The sequence below is a fragment of the Monodelphis domestica genome, chromosome 5 (genome assembly GCF_027887165.1).
Source record: "Monodelphis domestica isolate mMonDom1 chromosome 5, mMonDom1.pri, whole genome shotgun sequence".
Classification (NCBI taxonomy): Eukaryota; Metazoa; Chordata; class Mammalia; order Didelphimorphia; family Didelphidae; genus Monodelphis; species Monodelphis domestica.
Genome location: NC_077231.1, coordinates 76,163,540 through 76,184,296, shown reverse-complemented (window position 1 = coordinate 76,184,296; position 20,757 = coordinate 76,163,540). Strand labels below are relative to the sequence as shown.

At 40.3% G+C, this 20,757-nt stretch overlaps 1 protein-coding gene across 2 annotated transcripts in view; it reads right to left on the bottom strand.

Annotated features, from left to right (window-relative positions):
• PLEKHG7 (pleckstrin homology and RhoGEF domain containing G7) overlaps positions 1–8,068 on the bottom strand; it is a 90,745-nt gene extending 82,677 nt beyond the window's left edge. Inside the window, exons 1-2 of one of the 2 annotated variants that reach the window (XM_007503208.3) lie at positions 7,803–8,068; positions 1,143–1,940 (exon numbers count right to left, since the gene is read on the bottom strand). In XM_007503208.3, coding sequence (XP_007503270.2) covers positions 1,143–1,835 — 693 coding nt within the window. In that variant the 5' untranslated portion in view covers positions 1,836–1,940; positions 7,803–8,068. Of the gene's footprint in view, positions 1–1,142; positions 1,941–7,455; positions 7,735–7,802 lie in introns of those variants that run through there. The other variant, XM_007503207.3, reaches the window with a different exon arrangement.
• Positions 8,069–20,757: the final 12,689 nt, after the last annotated feature.

Below are 20,757 nucleotides of genomic sequence, written 5' to 3'. Positions count from 1 at the left end.
TTTGTGTATCTGTTGTAGTCTTCTCACTCCTAATAGAAGAGAAGCTACTAAAGGGAAGGAACTGTTTTCATTTTTAGTGGTTTGGGGAAGGATTTTATTTCTGATACCTAGAAAAGTTATCAGTGAATAGACGGTATTAAAAAAAATACATGCTGGTCACTCATTGCTCCCCTACAATTCTATGAAGCTACAAATAATGGATGTCCTAACTCCAGCATGAATTTCTGTGGTCTCTTACCTTAGCCAAATACTACTGACTTTAGGCAAGGCCAGTTCTCCCCTTTAGTACTCACCGTGCCATGCATGAAGTGGGTCAGAAAAACCATGGATTCATGGGAAGCTTTAAAAAAATGGAAGCAGTACCTGCTAAGAGCTATAGGATAGACCTAATGAAACCTCTTCTCCTGAGTCTCTCTTTCCCCCATTATTGCTGTTGTACTGTCTCTCCCCTCACTTTCAAAAAAGCAAACAGTTCCTCCTGTATCCTTGTAAAAACATATGTGGGTAAACCATCTTTGCCTCTCAGAAGAATAAGATCATAGGATCATAGACTTAGGGTCAAAAGGGATTTAGAAGATACCTAATTCAACCTGCTCAATTTACAGCTAAAGAAATGGAGCTCTGAGAAATTAAAGGACTTTCTCAATATCATGCAGGTAGTAGCACAGACAGGATTTGAACCTACATCCTCTGATTATAACTAGATGGCACAGTAGATAGAGTACTGGGCCTAAGGTTAGGAAGACTCATCTTCCTGAACTCAAATCTAGCCTCAGAGATTGTGTGACATGGGAAAGTCACTTAATTCTGTTTGCATCAGTTACCTCACAGGTAAGATGAACTGGAGAAGGAAATTTCAAATCATGCCATTATCTCTGCCAAGGAAATCCCAAATTTGGTCAACAAAGAGTCAGGCATGACCAACAACCTATGATTGCAAATTCGGCATGCTTTCCACTATATCATAGCACAGGTATTAAATTCATGCTTATTGATTATTGGTTATTTTGCCCCTTAGAGAGTGGTATTCCTGGAGTGGGATCATAAATCACTGAATTAAAACCCAAGGCTTAGAGACACGGAGACCTATTTGAGCAGCTTCCAAGGACAGGGCAAATCCTTTTTGTCTTGAGCTGTCTTACCTGATTCCATTGATTAGAGATCAGAGATCTGGACTGAGATGGATGCTCTTTCCCAGAGAGAGAAGCATGGTTGGAGTGGGCCATATTGTTGGCCTGTATTCCAGGGCAAGCATCATTATCCATGAGGCTGTTTGTTGGACATGGCCAACTGGTTTTGGAGTTTGTAAAATCAAATGATGCTATTGTTGTTTGCAAGTGAGGAACTGCTTTGGAACTGAGGTTCAAGGAAGATAGAGACTTAGAGCAAGCCTTGGGGCTTCTGGGAAGACTTTTGCTCAGAGAACCTGGGGTCCCCTTCCAGTTTTTCCAGTTAAATGTTTCCAAAGAGTCCTGATGAGAGGGGAGCTGGGAGGTGCTGCTTCTGAGTCGCCTCAAGGTGGGAGAAGTAGAAATCCGGCCTGGGGCTTGCCGGTCAAATTGAAAGAGGTTACCTTGGCCACTGGTATACTCTGGTGAGGGACTCTTCTGGGGCTTGTTAGGACAACCCCCATGACCTCTTATTTCAATTGGTGTATTTGAAGACTCTTTGTCTTGTCCAGGGGCAATGATCTCATTTTCGGAGGGAGCCCTCAGGATGCTCTCTGAATCACTGTCCTCCAAAGAGCTACCACTGTGATGTAACTTCTCTTTCTCCACATTCAAACGAGCTTCTTCATTTGGTTCCAGAGCATAATTAGGGGAGGGTTGTTGCATTTTTTAATAAGATGGACTGAGAACTTGTCAGAACTATTGCCAGTAATGGAGAATTGGCTTAGGGGACGTTGGAGGTGGCCTGGAATTTCTGATCCACCATCAGTGCTAGATGGAAAGAGAAATAGTATGATTACCATCTAGATGGAAAAAAACCCAACAACCCCATAATTAATATTTGGGATACCAGTATTTTGATCTAAATACTTTAGTTATTAAGTTTGTTTACTGCCTGGATAACATGCCTTCCTGTTTCTAAAGAAGAAATCCTAAAAACATTTATAAAGATATTTAGGAGGCTTCTTGAAACTCATAATGTTGATGATTGCACTGTAAGTGAATAAAGATGTATTTAATTTCCCCTAGGCTCTGATGTTGTAGGATTTTTTTAAATTTTATTTTAAGATGCAGCACACCCTTTCCCTTACCAGTGCATCTTAGGGACACATAAACAAAGGAAATCAGGAAGCTTTCCTTGGGGTTTAAGTTATGGAAAGCTTTAGAGATTATGATGAAAAGCATTTTAAAAACACATTTGAGATCTTATCAGTTTTGAAGTTTTGGGAAAATTTGAACCTTGCCCCCAGTTTACCAGATGTTCTCCATCCCTGTGTAATTAGAGATCTTCTTCCAATGATTATTAGTTGCTAAGTCATTCTTACTCCTAGTGCTCCAACCCCCAACAAAACTAGGAAGAGATATATATCACATTCACAAAACAAAGTTTAGTTCAGGGTCATTTTGAAATGGCTGAGCCATTTCCATTATACTCCATATGCAAAAAAAAGAATGAGGCATGGAAAAAAAACCCAACACCTTTAAAGAAGATAGAAATTCCTCCAAAGTGAACTCTTGGTTACTTTCAGGTCTTAATGGAATGAGGGGGGCTGTATTGACACACCTGAAAAAGATCCACTCTCTCCTTCCTTTCTTTGGTACAGAACATAGGATCAGAGATTTAGAGCAGAAAGGGGCCTTGGGAGTTCATCTATTTCACCTCCCTCATTTCACAGAGGAGTAAACTGAAGGGAGGGGTGGGGGGGAAGTGAAATGACTTGTTGAAAATCACACAGGGAGGAAGTGAAAGTACTGGGATTCCCATTTAGTTTGCTTCCAGTCCCAAACCAGAATTCTTTCTTGTGTGCCATGTTCTCTCTCTAGGAGAAGCAGGGGAGATCTGTTTTCAAACTTCATATGGATTGTAGGTGATGGATGATGAAAAGTTGCCCACTTCTTCTGAAACCTGAAGGAACTGTATTTGAGTTTATAAAATGATCTAAAACATCACTCATGTGGAACATTTGGGAACTGAAGTCATTTTGCCTACTTACGAGGTTTATCCCTTTAAAAACATCTCTTCCTCTATACCCCTACTTAAAAAAAAAACAAACCCAAACAACAACAACAAAACAAACAACTAAAAACCCAACACTTTGACCATTTGGGATCAAAATCTTTTTGAAACAGAAACACCAGCCTAGACATTTTCTCCCTCACAGTGAGATGAAGGAAGGAAGGAAGGAAAGAAGAAAGAAAAAAGGAAGGAAGGAGAGAAAGAAATAAGGGCCCAAGGAAGGAAACAAGCATTTATTAAGCAACTTCTATGTGCCAGATATGATGTGAAGTATTTTACAAATAAGATCTCATCTGATTTTCATAACAACCCTGGCTCTTATTATTCCCATTTTGCAGTTGAGGAAACTGTGGTGGATAGAGATTTTTTTGGATTTTGACCTGCTCCTTCTCTGTTTTAGCTATCTTTTACATCTTCATGTCATCTGGCAGAGTGGGGGGGGGGGCGGGCGCAAGTGGAATGATCTAATGATCAAGATTAAAAATATATGCAGAGTAAGAATATAAAGCTCAGATTGAAAGTACCCCCATCCAAATTACAAGGTGTATAAAACTTAGAATACATTCTTGGTAGCATCTATTTTACCAATTCAGAAACCTCTTTCCCTTTCTATTTCATAGTTTTCAGCTATATTTCAGATAAATGAAAATGATAAAGAATAAAAGGGTCATGGTAGGTCTTTAGACAATGAATATAACAGTTTAATGGATTCATTTTTGAAAACGAAATTCCTATTAAGCTTGTATCTCAATGTTTTGTATTGAGAATTAATTTACTTTGAAAGAATTTCTGATCTCACGTCATATATGTGTATATGTAAAACTTGTATATGTACATGAACATATATATTTATACACACATATACCCCTACATGTTCTTTGTTTTTCAGTTGTTTCAATCATGTCCAATGCTACTTGACCCCATTTGGGGTTTTCTTGGCAGAGATCCTGGAGTGGTTTGCCATTTCCTTCTCCAGTTCATTTTACAGATGAAGAAACTGAGGCAAACAGGCTTATATGACTTACCCAGGGTCACACAGCTAGTATGAGTCCACATTTGAACTCAGGTGCCAACAGGCTACATGTTCTACTTAGTTTTAACTCCATGTGTCTCTTGTCTCTCCCTTTTCTTTCCTGACTCCTTTTGTATCTTGTTTCCCCCATCTCATTAGATCATAGACTTTTTGAGGGCAGGGACTGTTTTTTCTTAGATTAATTGTATCCTCAGCACTTATCACAGTTCCTGGTACCTAGTAGCAGCTTGATAAATGTTTATAGGATCCACTGCACATATAAATAGACATATATGTCTATAGGTCCACAAAGATCTCCACACCTACTACACATAGATCTATCTGTACCTATATGTGTATATAGGTATATCTATACCTGCTATATATAGGTATCTGTGTACCTAAGTGTATATGCACACTGATAACTTTTGGTGGAGTGGGAGGAGGTAAACAGAGGATGCTAGAAAAAATTCCCACTTGGTCAGAGCTGAGAAGGGCGCCATAGTTTGCTTTTGTCCTCAGACGGTTGTGAGGGGGCACTTCTTCCCATTGAGACTACTAAGAGAAACAAAATAGTGGGGAAACATTCATTTTTGAAAGCTTGATGATGTATTAAGAGTCAGAGCCCATCGGGATGGGAAGGACCCTCGTTCTGCCCTGGGTGACTGGACTTAAGGCTGGAAGTACTTTCCCATAGAAGCTTCTCTCCCCAGAAATGTCATCATTTCTCCCCTTTGTCTGATTGCCCAAGTTTTCCACAGGGACAATGCTAAAAGGCATTCAGCTTATTTATCTAGGTTTCATGTTATGTTTAGTTTTGACTTTCCAAATCTATTGAACAAATACAGAGTGCTAATACCCTGAATGCCTGGGCTTGCCCTAACCATTCATTTTTGCCTTAATGGGAGGGATTACTGTGCATAGGCAAAAAGGAGAATGAGACATTGAGTCTTAGGACTGGCCAAGAGTACCGGCACCTCTGTAGTTCAGTGGATAGAGCAGTGGACCTGGAATCAAGAAGGCTCATTTTCATGAGTCTCAGGCACTTACTAGCTGAGTGACTGTGGGCAAGCCACTTTACCCTGTCGGCCTCAGTTTCCTCATCTGTAAAATGAACTGGAGAAGGAAATGACAAGTCATCCCAGCATCTTTGCCAAGAAAGCCCCAGGTTGGGTCACGAATAACTGGATGTGACTGAAACAACTGAGCAGCAACAACATTTACTAGAACAGAATACTAAAGTTGAGGGATGTTGAATGACTTGCCCAGGGTCACACAGATAATAAGTGGAAGAGTAAGGTTCTGAATTTAGGTTATCTGACCCCAAATCTAGCATCCTTTCTATGTCATCAAGCTACTTTTGAGGAGGAGGCTGGCCTCACAGCTGAACCCTAGACTTCCTTACTTCACTAATGAAGAAGCAGCTTGGCATAATGGATGGACCTACAGCATTAGAGTGAGGAAGCCTTTTGATACATGCCAGCTTTGCCACTCTAGACAAGTCACATAATAATGAAGACAGTAATAGCTATGTCTATTATATGCCAGGCTCTCTGCTAAGTGCTTTACAAATATTATCTCAACAACCCTGAGAGGTAAGTGATATTATAATTTCTAATTTTATAGTTGAGGAAACTGGCAAACAGATGTTAAGTGACTTTCCCAGGATCACATAGCTAGTAAGTGTCTAATTCCATATTTAAACTCATCTTCCTGACTCCAGGTGTGTTACTCTCCACTGTGCCACCCAGTTGCCCATATCTCTTGTCACCCTGAGCAAATATCTCTGAATACCTCTAAGTTCTAGATAAGATATTGATCTGTTTCAGTGGAGGAAGTTTTTTAACTGAGAGTTTAGAATATTTCCTTAGAATAGAAGCTTCTTGAGGGCAAGGAAATTTTATTTTTTCCTTTGCATCCATGGTGACAGGCACTAGTGGGTACTGAACTAATGATGATTTGGGGGAGGTCTACACTTCAGTGATGAACCTCCCCCATCCCTAAACCTGAACTACTATATCCTTTGGGGGTAGTTGTTCAATTGTGTCTGACTTCTGACCCCCACTTTTGGTTTTCTTGGCAAAGATACTAGGTTGATTTGCCCTTTCCTTCTTCTGCTCATTTGACAGATGAGAAACTGAAGGCAACAGGGTGAAGTGATTTCCCCAGAATTATATATCTAGTAAGTATCTGAGGCTGGATTTGAACTCATGAAGATGAGTCTTTCTGACTCTAGTCCTGGAACTGCCCTGTGTAATAGGCACTCCCATATCCTCCCTGATGGTTCCTAGATCATCTTCCTCTCAAGCTTTCTTGGCTGAGAGGAATCATGTTACAGTAAAAGGAATACTGCCTCTGGAGTCAGAGCACCTGGGTTCATAGCCTGACTCTGACACAATATTTGTATTACCTAGAGTGCCAGTTCACTTCCATGGCTCTTGGTTTTCTCATCTGTAAAATGAGACAGCAGGGTACAACAGAGAGCAAGATTTAGTCAGAAAAGACCTTGGTTCTAATCTTCTTCCAGACACTCAATGGTGGTGTGGTCCTGGGTAATATAGTGCAGTCTCTCGGTAACCGAAGATGACAACCTGGGTAATGCACTTCATCTCTTTGGACCTCAGTTCTCTCCTCTGTCAAATTAGGAGGCTGAACTGAATCACCTCTAACATCCCTTTCATTCAGGTCTATGATCCTGTAGAAATCCCTTCAAGTTCAAGAGCTATGATGGTAGAATCTTTCTTTAGCTGGAAGGCTTCTGGAGTATAGTTTAGCCAACCCATCTAGTGCCCCCCAAAGGATCGTAAGGGTTCCTTAGAAAATAAATCAAGGGGGAATTAGGCCTGGCAATAGGAGGTCTCGAGTTCAACTTTAGCACTTCTTAGCTGTGTGACTGAGCAAATCACCAACCACCAATTGCCTATCCATTACCAGTCTTCTGTCTTGGAACTGATACTTAGTATTGATTCTAAGACAGAAGGTAAGGGTTTAAGAAAAAAGGGGAAAAATGACCTCAGGCTGAGGAAGTGTGTGTGGCTCAAATGAGAGGACTGCTCCTCCTCTCCAGGGCCCTTTCAAAGCCTCCATAGGACAAAGCAGGAAAAGCGGGGCATCTGAAATCAATTGGGACTCAGATGATGAGTGAAAGTCAAGAGAATCAATTTGATTTTCTCAGCCATTATGTGGAGTGCCCTCTCCATCCCCCTTGGAAATCAATACTCCAACCACTAGGTGCATAAAAAAGAAAATCCACCTACCTTGTGGCTCTCTAGCTTGAAAGAACACAAGCACAGAAACTCTAGTAACTCCATGAGAGAGAAGCTGCCTCTCTGTCCCATCAGGCAAGCTCTGCCAGTTAATGATTCACTCAGCACTGAGATAGGGCTAAAGCAGGTGACCATTTCCAACCACAGCCCAAAGCAATAGACTCAGCCTCTTAAGCAATTGTCAAAAGGAGAAAGGGATCCCTCCCTGACCACCCTGACTTACTTACAGACCGGCCAGGTGGGCTCACTAAGTGCTGCCACTGGCTCCCGTGGCTCTTGCTAGCTAGCTAGCCCAGGGAAGGTTTTCAGATCTGAAGAGAGAGCTGCCAAGTACTCACCACAGGTGACCTCCTCCTCCGCCACACAGACAGCCTTGGCTGCTTTGCTGAACACAAGCAACCTGGATGAGTTGCAGAAATGAGGAACTAGCTTCCTCTCCTTTGAGATACCTTTTTAGATATTTGTTTATGAGGCCTCAGGGGAATGGATCCAGATTCCAGGACAGCTTTTTTTTTTTTTAAAGATCAGATGATTTTTATTATTCACCAAGTGGTAATGGCTGTTACTAATTAAAGGAAGATGAGAGGCAGCATGGGTCAACCTTGGAATCAGGACGTCCTAGGTACAAGGACTGACTCCCATTGGCTGAATAACCCTGGGCAATTTACTTAACCTCTCACTTCCCCAGGCTACTTTTTCCGTAGTGCCAGTCTAGGTTGGTAGAGAGAATTCCTCATCATGGAGGTCCTCAAGGCACTGAAATCACAGATCCAAACTACCTCCACCTTTAAAAAGGGTCAATGCTGAGAGTGTGATTCTAGCCTGACCTTTTATTTTAATAAAACTTATATATTTTTATGTTTTTATATTTCTATGGATTTTCTTCTATTTCCCCCATTTTAATGGGGAAATAATTTTAAAATACTTATATTGACAATAAAATAAATCCTTATGTTTACTTATCAGTTTGGATCTGCCACCAAGTGAGTTTGAGTAGAAAGATTGTTTGGTGTTTGAATTCTGTTCATTCTTTTTAAGTAGGTGAGAGTTTTGGATTCAAAGTAAGACAAAACCTAAATAACTTGAACCTCACTTATTCAGAGATAATGATAATAAAAATAGCTACCATATATAAATATATTAATATTGATTTGTTAATAATAGATGGCAATACTAGCATGTAGATGGGTATATATGTATACTTTTGTTTTGCAAAGTGCTTTACAAATATTATCATATTCAATTCTCACAACCACCTTGGGAGAGGGGTGTTATGTTATTCTCATTTTTTTCAGATGAAGGAATACTTTCAAATAACTAAACTGAAAGGGAGGATTCAGACCCAGGAGTTCCCGATTCTAAGCCAAGTACTGTATCCACTGGGATGATGATAATGATGCTACAGAGATGGCATAGTATAAGGGATCAAATTCTGTGTCTAGAGTACAAATACTTAGAACACCTAAACTATGTGGAATAAAAGATAGAAATTAAGCAGAATTCAAGATCATGTGGGAAAAGGATGAGGTCAAAATCCCCATCACTATGTCTGTTGCTGGATTTATACTGCTCTTGTTTAATCATGTTCAACTCTTTTGACTCCATCTGGCATTTTCTTGGCAAAGATACTGGAATGGTTTTCCATTTCCTTCTCCAGCTCATTTTACAGATGAGAAACTGAGGCAAATAGAGTTAAATGACTTGCCCAGGGTCATACAGCTAGTCAGTGTCTGAGATCAGATTTGAATTGAGGTCTTCCTGATTCCAGGTCTAGTGCTCTATTCACTGTACCACCCAACTGTACCTTGTATGACCTTGTATATGTCTGAGGCCAGATATGAACTCAGGAAAATGAGTACCATTCTATCCACTGTGTCACCTAGCTGGAATTGTACTGAAGTTGCTTAAAATGGTTCTAGAGAAGGTGAGACCATGGGAGCTCACCTACTTGCCCTTCTTCCATATCCTTTGCTTCTTCATCACTATATCCTACCTTCTAACTATGTGTCTTCCACTAGGCTGTCTTTGAAATCTCTTGTCCTCTGTATATACACTTGGTGATTTGATCAGATCCCATGGGTTAAAAAAATCCTAATGTTTTTATTCATTTATCAAAGATAATGATTTTATCTGCTCATACAATAGTCCACAGAACCTTAAGTAAAAAAGAATAAAAAGAGTAATTTGTTCTAAGAATTGTTCCCCTAAACTCCACTAAAGTATATGAGGATAAAATAATAAAAATAATGATAATAATCAGACAGAAATGTTGTTCATAATTACTGGACACTATTTTGATCCACAAACACATAAGAAAATGACTTTTTAAGAATTTTTATTTTCATCACCATGCAAAACACACTTTCATATTGGTCATTGTTGTAAGAGCAAACTCATATAAAAACAAAACCTCAAAATAAAACCAAAGATACACTGATGTGAAAGATGACTACAACAGTTCTTTCTCTGGAGGTGGAGAGCATTCCCTGTGATAGTCATGTCTTTCAGGATTGTTCCAGACCTTTGCATTGCTGAGAGTTGCCAAGTTTTCACTGATAATCATTATCCAATATTGTTGTTACTTATGTACGATATTCTCCTGGTCCTGCTTATTTTGCTATGCATCAGTTCCTGCAGATCCTTCCAGCTTTCTTCTGAAATCATCTTGCTTTTCATTTCTTATAGCACAATAGTATTCCATCAGCAACCTATACCACAATTTGTTCAGCCATTCCCCAGTTGATCAAAATCCTTCAATTTCCAATTCTTTGCCACTACCAAAACGGCTGCTATAAATATTTTTGTACAAAAGGATCCTTTCTCCTTTTTATTATCCCTTTGGGATACAACCCCAGTAGTCATATTATCAGATCAAAGAATATATACAGTTTTATAACCCTTTGGGCATAGTTCCATATTGCCTTCCAGATGGTTGGATCAATTTGCAACTCCACCAGTAATGCATTAGTGTCCTAAGAAAAATTAAAAAAAATCTTTACCCTAAATATTCAAACTTATGTAGAATGGAAAGCTTCTAAAATTATAGGAATCTTGGGGAAAGAATCACAAATATGTGTGAATAGAATGATCGTGCCTGTTTTGGAATTGTACTAAGGATGTTTTTAGTGAGCTTATAGAAGATGATCATACAACAGTGCTTTTATTGTAAAAATCAGCTATTTTCTCCACCTGTACAATAGTTTGTAAAACATTAAAGACAGAAGAATAATAACAGGAAAGCTATATTTTCTCAGGATTTTTAATACCTGAATTCTACTTAAAATTGGAAACAGAACAAAATAACAGCAATCACAATAATAAATGTGGAAGCAGGGGGGAACTAGGTAGCTCAGTGGATTGAGAGTCAGGTCTAGAAATGGGAGATCCTGGGTTCAAATATGACCTCAGACATTTCCTAGCTGTGTAACCCTGGGCAAGTCACTTAACCCCCATTGCCTAGCCCTTACTGCTCTTTTGCCTTGGAACCAATACACAGTATTGATTCCAAGATGGAAGGTAAGGGTTTAAAAAATAATAAAATAAATGTGGAAGCAAACATGACGTAATAGAGAATGTGCTAGCTTTGGAGTCAAGAAGACCTGGGTTCAACTTCTACTCCGGACACTTACTTGGGCAAGTTACATTGATGTCTCTGTACTCTGTTCTTGGTTTAGTTCATTATATGTTGTGGATTCTATCTACCCTAAAACTGATCCACCTGGGCAGGGATATTCCATGCTAAGTTATAACATAGCTTCATACCATATTCCATACCATCAGAGGTAGAAGGAAAATCTGGACCACATGCTCAGCAATTTCCTCATTTTCAATGAAGCAAAAAGTCACAGATAATGGAACAGACAAAGGCTGGGATAACTCAGAATTGCCCAAGGCAAGCACCCACCTCAGTGTGTTTGTACCAGCTCTCCCAATGACTGAAATGTTCTTGGACCCTTCCTTTGCTTTTGGAATCCCTAGAGCCTAGAGCTTCGAGGGTCAGCTTTTGTGTTATCCTCTGTAGTCCATGACTCCTCTTCACAACAGTTACAGCCCTCTGCCTGGCCCCACTCCCCAATGCCACATATACACTGCATATTTTAGAATTTACTTGTCTACATACCTATTTTGCTCCAGTAGACTGTAAGGGCTTTGAGGGCAGAGGCTTTGCATTTTTGTCTTTGCATCCTCATTGCCTAGCACCATGACTGGCACAGTAAAGGCCATTAATATGATAATGAATTGAACTGAATTGAATTCTGCCCAGGTCCATTGTCTGCTGGCACCAGAGAGTTCATTTGTTGGCAATCTCAGAACTGAGGCAGGGGGAGATTTGTGCCAAAAGTCTGGAACTCTTCAGGAATTCTTCCATACTGTCCAATTGAAGACTATTGTCTATAAGGCAAGGGACAATATAATGTGAAGGTTGTCTACATTAGAAAGAACACAATGGAGGCCCCTGTGGCCTGGGCTATGGAAAAGAATTTGGGTTACAAACAGGACTGTGATGGAGCTAGCTTAAACTGGCTTGGAAAAACCAAGCCTTAAATATTCAGTTTGAATTTTTGAAAATGGCAAGCCACAAAACTGGATTGCTTGATGTCTAGACTTTAGAAAGTGATAGAGGAAAATTTTAATAATATAGATTAAATTTAAAAGTGTATTGGGTTAGGGCAGCTAGTAGGTGGCTCAGTGGATAGAGAACTATACTTCAAGATCTGAGGTTCTGGGTTCAAATGTGACCTCAAACACTTCCTAGCTGTGTGACCCTGGGCAAGTCAATTAACCCTTATTGCCTCACCTGTACCTCTCTTCTGTCTAGAACCAATACATAATATTGAATCTAATATGGTAGGTAAAAATTTAAAAAAAGTATATTGTGCTCTTCAGAGAGGTTTGTTAAATGTTTACCAGTTTACCAGTTTAGCCAGTATCCCTGGCTAAAGGTTTATTGTCACCTAACTCTGGCCCAGAAACCTTAAGAGATACTCTACTTGCTGGAGGAAAAAAGTTTGATACACTCAGAATGTTCTCAGTAGGGAGGAAAATGCTTCTGGCTGATTAAGGGCACTGCTAGAATTCAGATGAATGCTGGAGGGTAGCCAGTTACTCAGAGTTCTGCTCCAATTGTCACTGCTGCTTCCAAGTCTCTGTGGTCCCTGCTGCTGAACTTGGAGGGTGACAAGGGGCTGAGCCATCCCCTCCAACAAGCAGTGAGAACTTGTGTCAGTGATTGATATGCCCTCTGCTTAGACCACAGTGTGTTCATTTCTGCATGCCATGTTTTTATGTAATGCAATGCCCCTGCCTTTCCTGTACGGCCCTGGGGGCAGGAGTAACCAAGAAAGTGGGACTGGGGCAATTTGAAAACTGGACTTTGAACATGGGGAGAGATAGTGGGGAGATTGAAAACAAACTTACAATTAGCTGGGAGTCCCACTCACCCTGTTCTGTGAAATCCAGGCAACTTGTGTCCAATGAAGATTACCCTTTTCCAGTGTTCAAAACAGAGAAATGCAATTAAGTAAAGGAACCTGCCAGCAAACCATGAAGGGAAAACTAGAGATTGAGGTAGGGAGACACAATTATTTGGAAGTGAAACCAGAGCCAGGGCACCCTGTTTACTCAAATCATGCCACTTTAGAAGACTCCCATGCCCTTCCCACTGAGTATGAGTTCCTGCATTGTACTATTGTGAAACTAATCCATAATTTTTGTTTGATGAGTTTTGTGAGTGGAACCCCATTTGCTCTCAGCTAGGCAGGATTAATCGGCCCTGTATGCCACTAGGGGTGGTGGTGATGTTGCTGAAATTGGAAGGGTCCATGGTCTAGGGATGGGTGAAGTGAATTAGAGTTTGGAATTAATATTTACTTTACCTTGATTAAACATTTTTCTAAAATACTGGCATTGATAGAGGTGGATCAAAGAACCCCATTGCCCTCTGGTGGATGAGAGTGGAAGTAAGGAAATGTCTTTGAGACTTGAGATCTGATTTGAGGATACAGACACCTTCTGGACCAACATTAGAAACTGACACCATTCCTGAAGGATTGGAGCCAATGAGTGAATGCGGGCAGGTGGATGAGAACCGGAGAGAGTGATAGAGAGTGGCCATGCCACAATGCTATCTGGAAGCTCATTAAAGGAGGGATATTGATGAGCTATAATCTGCCAAGAAGAGGACAATTAGGATGGTGAAAGACCTTGATGTGAAGATCATTTGAAAGAACTGGACATATATAGCCTGAATGAGAGAAGTCTTTGGAGGCAGGACATGACATTTGTCTTCAAGTGTTTGAAGGACCATCTGATGAAAGGATTGTCATTCAGTCATTTTTCAGTTGTGTCCAAATCTTCATGACCCCATTCTTTTTGAAGGAGGGGGTTCTTGGCAAGGATACTGGAATGGTTTGTCATTTCCTTCTCTAGCTTAGATGAAGAACTAAGGCAACAGGGTTAAGGGGTTTGCCCAAGGTCACACAGCTAGTGTCTGAGGCCAATTTTAAACTCACGAAGATGTATTCCTAATTCCAAGCCCAGCTACCCACTGCATTACCTAGTTGGAAGGATAATGCTGAACAAGAATCTTTTGGTGAAAGCTGAAAAGATGTAAATCTAGGCTTAGAATCAATAATTAAAAAAATTTTTTTTCTATAACTAGAGTTACTCCTCAAGTAAAATGAATGGGGTTTCTGTGAATTTTAAAACTACTTCACCCTACTCAGACCCTACTTTAGAAGATTTGATTTAGCTATCTCCTGATTGTAACAATGAAGACACTCTCTTTAACAGAATCAGGAATGTCTTGTAGTACTTTACTCTCCACCCTACTTAGACCATACTTTAGGGAAGATAAAGTTGTAATCTCCTAATTGAACAATGAAGGTACTTAGTTCTCCTTTTTAGATCTTAATACAAAAATGCATCAAGTAACTATAAAGGTTAAATTAATCACAAAAAGGTCAAGTAACTAACAAAAGGTGAACTTAACAAAGAAGTGTGAAGTAGCTCAAAAGATATAAACTAATCAAAGAAGATGAGACTAAAAATATGGGCAGTCCTGAAGAAAGCCTTTGATGTGATTGGTAGATGTGAAAATTTAGAGGTGGAGACACAAGGGTGAAAGGTCTATATATTTGGGATTTTTTTGTCTCTTTAAAACTCTTTCCCTGGGAAGTTGGATCTGGCTGATCACTTCCTGTGAGCAGCCTGGGTGCCAGTTCGATCCTGGAACTCCGCCTGGAGGAGCTCACTCAGACAGCTTCCTTGAGACAGTCTCATGGTGACTTGGGTATTTTATTATTTGGGATTTTCCCTGGTGACTAATTAATTTAAAATTTAAGTCACAACTATAAAATTATCCTTTACAGTTTCTTAGGAAATAGTAGATTCTTCCTTAGAGAAAGGGTTTAAGCCAAAGCTGGATAGTCATAGTGTGTCAGGTATGTAGTAGATGGGATGTCTAGTCAAGCATGGACCTATGAAGTCTCTTCCAGCTCTGACATTCCCTAACCTGAAGGACAACCTTCTTCTGGGGGGGGGGGAGAGATATGACTATAAATCAGAGTCTAGGTCAGATGAAGAATCAAAATTTCTTAAGTATGTGTCTTCTTGACCTGGCATTGGCAGTCCTCCATGTCTGAGATGCCTTCCCTCCTTTCTTTTGAAGCTGAGCTCTTATCCTACCTTCTGGGGGAGGTATTTCCTGATTCCCTTCATCCTCAAATGTCCTTCATTCTCAGATTACCTTTATCTGCTTCAAAAACTTTTGCCTTCTGTCTTAGAATCAATACTAAATATTGGTTCCAAAGCATAACTGCAAGGATTAGGCAAATGGGACTGAGTGACTTGCCCAGAGTCATCCAGTTAGGAAGTGTCTGAGAACAGATTAGAACCTAGGAGCTCCCATCACCAGACCTGGCTCTCTATCCACTGAGTCATCCAGCTGCTCCTCTTCATAGATTTTTGAAGTACTTAATTACTTTTGAGCTCCTTGAGGACAGAGATCTTGTTGTCTTTCTTTCTCTCCTTCCACTCTTAGCATAGTGGCTGACATGTATTAGATTCTTGTGGGTTTGGGAAAGAAAGGATAAGTCAGGAGGCAGAGTGGAGTTTGAGGAATGGAGCATCCTTGCTCTTCTTGTATAGTCTAATGGATTAGTAAGGCAGTGGAAGTATAGGAGTGACCAAGGAAGAGAAAATAGAGTTTGAACATGGAAAATAGGGGAATATTCTTTAAATGATCAGGAGGCAAATTCTTTGATCAAAAGGCAGTTTTTCTGAGGTGACTTTACCCTTTTATATAAGCAATTTAACTCATGCATGGAATGGTCCATGTGCATATAGATGGCTGTACTTTTCCCATGAGCCTATGAACACATATACTTCCTATCAGCAATAACACCCCAAAGACACTGAATTGGAAGAGTTAGTTGGGTAGTACAGTGGAGAGAGTGTTGGACTTGGATTCAGGAGGAACTGAGTTCAAATCTTGCCTTTGATTCTTCCTAGTTATGTGACCCTGGGTAAGTCACTTAACTGCTCCGTGTCTCAGTTTTCTCATCTATAAAATGAAGGAAATAACACCTATTTCAGGGTTGTTCTAAGAATCAAATTGTACATGTGTGTATACACAGATATGTATATGTACAAATATATATTTATAGAATATACTTTGCAAACCTCAATGTGCTATATAAATGCCAAATATTACCATTTACTCCTTTAAAAAAACAAAACCTTATCCTTAGTTTTAGAATCAATAGTACTACTGGTGCCAATGTAGAAGTGGCAAGGGCTAGATAATTGGGGTTATGTGACTTGCCCAGGGTCATCCAGTTAGGAAGTGTCTGAGGCCAGATTTGAACCTTGAACTTCCAATCTCCAGGCCAGACCCTCTATCCACTGAGACACCTAGCCACTGTTGGGGTTTTCTTGCCACAGATACTGGAATAGTTTGCCACATTATGACTTGTCTGTCTTGGGTAACCCTGCAAGGCGAATCTCATAGTTTCATTGAGTTACCCAAGCCCCTCCATGGCGGCAAAGCAATGATCTAGGAGAGGACGCTTACCTTCTAATGTGGTTGCTATCATCATTAAGTAGTTTCATTTTATTTCTCCATCTCTGAAAAGCTTTATTGATGTCTTTTGCCCTCATCATGTGAAACACCAGATTTTATGACTTAATTTATTCAGAGGCAGCAGAAACACTTCTCCAGTTACTGCTGGGGAGAATTTAACTCAATTCACTTCAACAGATATTTTTCAGTCATTAGTATGGGCCAGGTACTGTTCTAGGTAATGACAATTAAAGACAAAGAGGGAGCTATCGGTTACTGAGACAGTATGGCTAAGATAATCCACACACACCAGCAAATCAAACCAAAAAAGATAAAAGTGATTTTAGGAGAGGTAGAGTAGAGGGATCAGGAAAGAGTAGGAGATGGCATTTGAACTGTGCTAGGAAGGAAGCTATGGATTCAGCAGGCAGAAGTAAGGAGGGTGGGCATTTCAGGGATGGAGAGGGCACTTCTACAAAGGCAGAGTGGTAGAAGATGGGGTGTTTTATACAGGAAACAGTGGAAAGGAAGTTTGATAAAAAAGGAAAGTGAATTATGAGATAAGATTGGAAAGGAGCCCCACGTGGAGGGCTTTAAATGGCAGATGGAGGTGTTTGTGTGTTCAGACATCCATACTAGGGAGCATCTAAAGATTTGGGGTGAGGGGTAAAGGAGTGATATGGCCAGATCTGCGTTTTAGAAATATTAGTTCCTAAATAACAGCTTTGTGAAGGATGGATTAGAGAGGAGAGAGAATGGAGTCTGGGAGACAAATTCAGATGCTATTACAGTATCTTTGCTAAGAGGTGATAGAAATGAGATTGAAATATTTTTCTAGAATTGATTTGTGCCTTAGTAAGATCACTCATTGTTGCATGTAAGATATCTGATGACCCCTTAAATAGTCAAGGTCAATTACATCATGCAAAAGTTAAAGTAATTATGGATGATTAATGAGTTGGAGTTTGGGAACACATATTGCTAAGTGTTTTCTTTAGATCCCTTTATATCTTTGCCCTCTGCTTTATGCCTTACAGCTTACAGTGTAGACCAGATTTATTCCCTAGGAAGGTGTAGTGGATATACTCTATACCATTTCTCTAAAGGCTCACTGATGTGATACTTCACTGATTTGGCTCCAGGATGGAGAAAGGTTGTTTTTTTCTTCATTGAATCTTAATAAATATAATCCAAGCTAAAAGCAAAAGTACAGACAGCAGAGATACTAAGGATTTTGGCATATGGTTAAGATATCAGAGGGATATGTTTTAGGTAATGAGGATTCATTTAGAGTCTATCCTCTGTCATGTCCCCTCAACCTCTGTATTCAGGCAGTTGCTTTTCCTCGGTGTTTCCACTCCCATAGTTTATCCTTTGCTTATGAATGGTGTTTTTTTCTCCTGGATCCCTGCAAGTTGTTCAGGGACATTACACCGCCACTAATGGAGAAGTCCATTACCTTCGATTGTACCACAGTGTATCAGTCTCTGTGAACAATGTTCTCCTGGTTCTGCTCCTCTCACTCTGCATCACTTCCTGGAGGTTGTTCCAGTCTCCATGGAACTCCTCCACTTTATTATTCCTTTGAGCACAATAGTATTCCATCACCAACATATACCACAGTTTGTTCAGCCATTCCCCAATTGATGGGCATCCCCTCGGTAATGAGGATTCAAAGAAAAAGGGGGAGCTATATATTACTGGGAGAGGAAGGGGGAGCTGTTCCACGTACACCAGCAAGTCAAACCAAAAAAAGATGTAAGTAATATACAAGTGGTTTTAGGAGAGTAGAGTGGAGGGATCAGAAAGAACAGGAAATCGTGTATGGATGTAATGGTCTTGAATTAACCTAAAGGTCCCTTACATAGAGGATGATAGAGGATGCTCAAGTCTGTCCTTCCTGGTCCTGGGGAAGGTGGGGAGGCATGGGATGGGGAAGGGTAGGTAGCCTTTGTCCATGCATAACTCTGCTAATGGTTTTGCAATAAGGGATAATGAAGCATCCCATCTGCTGAGCCAGGAGGAGTCGGAGGCTGACTTTTTGGGCTCTAACATTCCTGGTGGCATCATGTGACCCCAGCAGAAGGTGAGGAGGGAAAGTTTCTTCTTTATCCTGGTATTAAGTATGTCTCCCTGCCACACCCCACCAGGGGCATGGAAAGGCTTGTGCTGCGAACCTAGCTGCCTTTATCCTCTTTGGTTTTGTTCTTGATCTTTCCTGGCAAATTAATACCCCAAGGTGGATGTGTCCAGGATTGGAGTCAATCTTGTGGGTTCAAAATGCCTAGAGCAGTGGTTCTCAACCTTTCTAATGCCATGATCCTGCAATACAGTTCCTCATGTTACAGTGACCCCAAACCAAAAAATTATTTTGGTGGCTACTTCAAAACTGTAATTTTGCTACAGTTATGATTCAGAATGTAAATACTTGATATGCATTATGTATTTTCATTGCTACAAATTGAGAGGTTGAGAACTGCTGGCCTAGAGCTTCTGGGTTAGAGCTGGCTTGGAGCAGGGGAAATCTTTTGCCTTAGAGATAAGAAAGTTGGCTCAAGCTTGGACTCTTTTACCAGCAGATATATTAAGGGAGTGGTTGGACAGTGCTTGGTGGAGGTGAAATTTAAAATGCCTGAGGAACAGTTCTGCAAACTGCTTTGTATTTTAGTTACATATTATATTTTCAGCAGATTGCAGCAGCAGTTATAAATGATTGAATCATGTTCCTTTAATGTGTGTTTATGAAGCTTTTTTAAAATGGTAAGCCTTCCGTGTGTGTGTGTGTGTGTGTGTGTGTGTGTGTGTGTGTGTATGTGTATGTAAGAATAAGAGTAGTTTCTTCTTCAGTATTGGATCAATGATAGGAATAGGGGCTAGACCTATGATTTCATTGGTGTAGGTGACTTCCAGACAAGGAAACTCCTTCCACCAATGCAGTGTTGACACCTCCTCTGTAACATATAGAGCTGTCGAATGTACTGAGAAAAGAAATGCTTGACCTAGTTGAGTCAGAGGTAGCATATGAAAGCTCTAAGGCATTGTTTTTGATCCTCCTCCAACTGGGATTCTAATCTAGTGGGGTGAAGGCTGCAGCAAAATTTAGTTTCAGAAACATTTAACAGTGAATGAAGAGAATCCTACAGAGAACATCTATCATCAAAGAAGCTGCCTATTCCCTAAGAAAAAGCCACCCAGATTTTACAGAAGGGTCATCCATTTCAACCCATATGTTATAAGGACAAATGCACACTCAGTCTTGTCACTCTTCTGCTTTGTCTGCTCTTTTGTAAAAGCTTGTTGCTGGTATCCCACCAGGCTTGGACCAGATCCTCACATTCCTCCAACCTAAAGACAGAAGCACTGAACATCCAGAAGTTGGGGATTGTGCCATAAGCTTCAGTTCTGATGGTCCCTGCAGAGATTTTGTGTTTCCTTTAATTGATGGAAAGTTCTACTTAGACAAGCATTTGGAGACTTGACTATCTAGCAGCATTTCTTCGACCATTAAAATCTCTCAGGAAATGCAATGTCCCAATCCTTTTTGTGCTCCTTTTCCAGCCAGAAATAGTAAAACTACTGTGGAGTATCCAGATGACCAGATTTCCAGGAAAATAACTTTAGTTTGACTCTGCTGTCCCTGGCTTAGCTAGGTCCTTGATACCCAAAATGAAATCTCACAAAATGTTTCCCTACAAACTGAAATGATAGAGAAAGGCCTCACCGAAGAGCTGGGCTTTGAAGGAAGCTAGGAATAGGAGGTAGAGAAATGGTAGGTGTGCATTCTAGGCATAGGGGAGAGCTAGAGCAAAGACACCACGAGAGATAGTAGAGGGAGATAGAGGTAGGTACAAATAGAGAGATGGATAGATGAAAGATGGAATATTTATTAAGAAGTTACTCTATTCCAGGCACTGTGATAAATTCTAGGGACACAAACATAAATAGGCAAGATAATCCTTACCCTTAACGAATTTACATTCTAGTAGGGGAAGGTAATATACAAAAAGGAGGTGGAAAGTGAGCAAATGGGGGACAGCTAGATGAGGTTCAAATATGACCTCAGACCTGTTTGTTCCTGGGAAAGTCATTTAACCCCAAGTGCCTAGCCCTTGCTGCTCTTCTGTTTTAGAATTGATACTAAGAGAGAGGTAAGACTTTAAAAAAAAAGAAGAAAGGGGGTGGGTCCAAGCACATCATGGAATGAGTAGGGAGTTGCTATCCAAGTCCTAGAC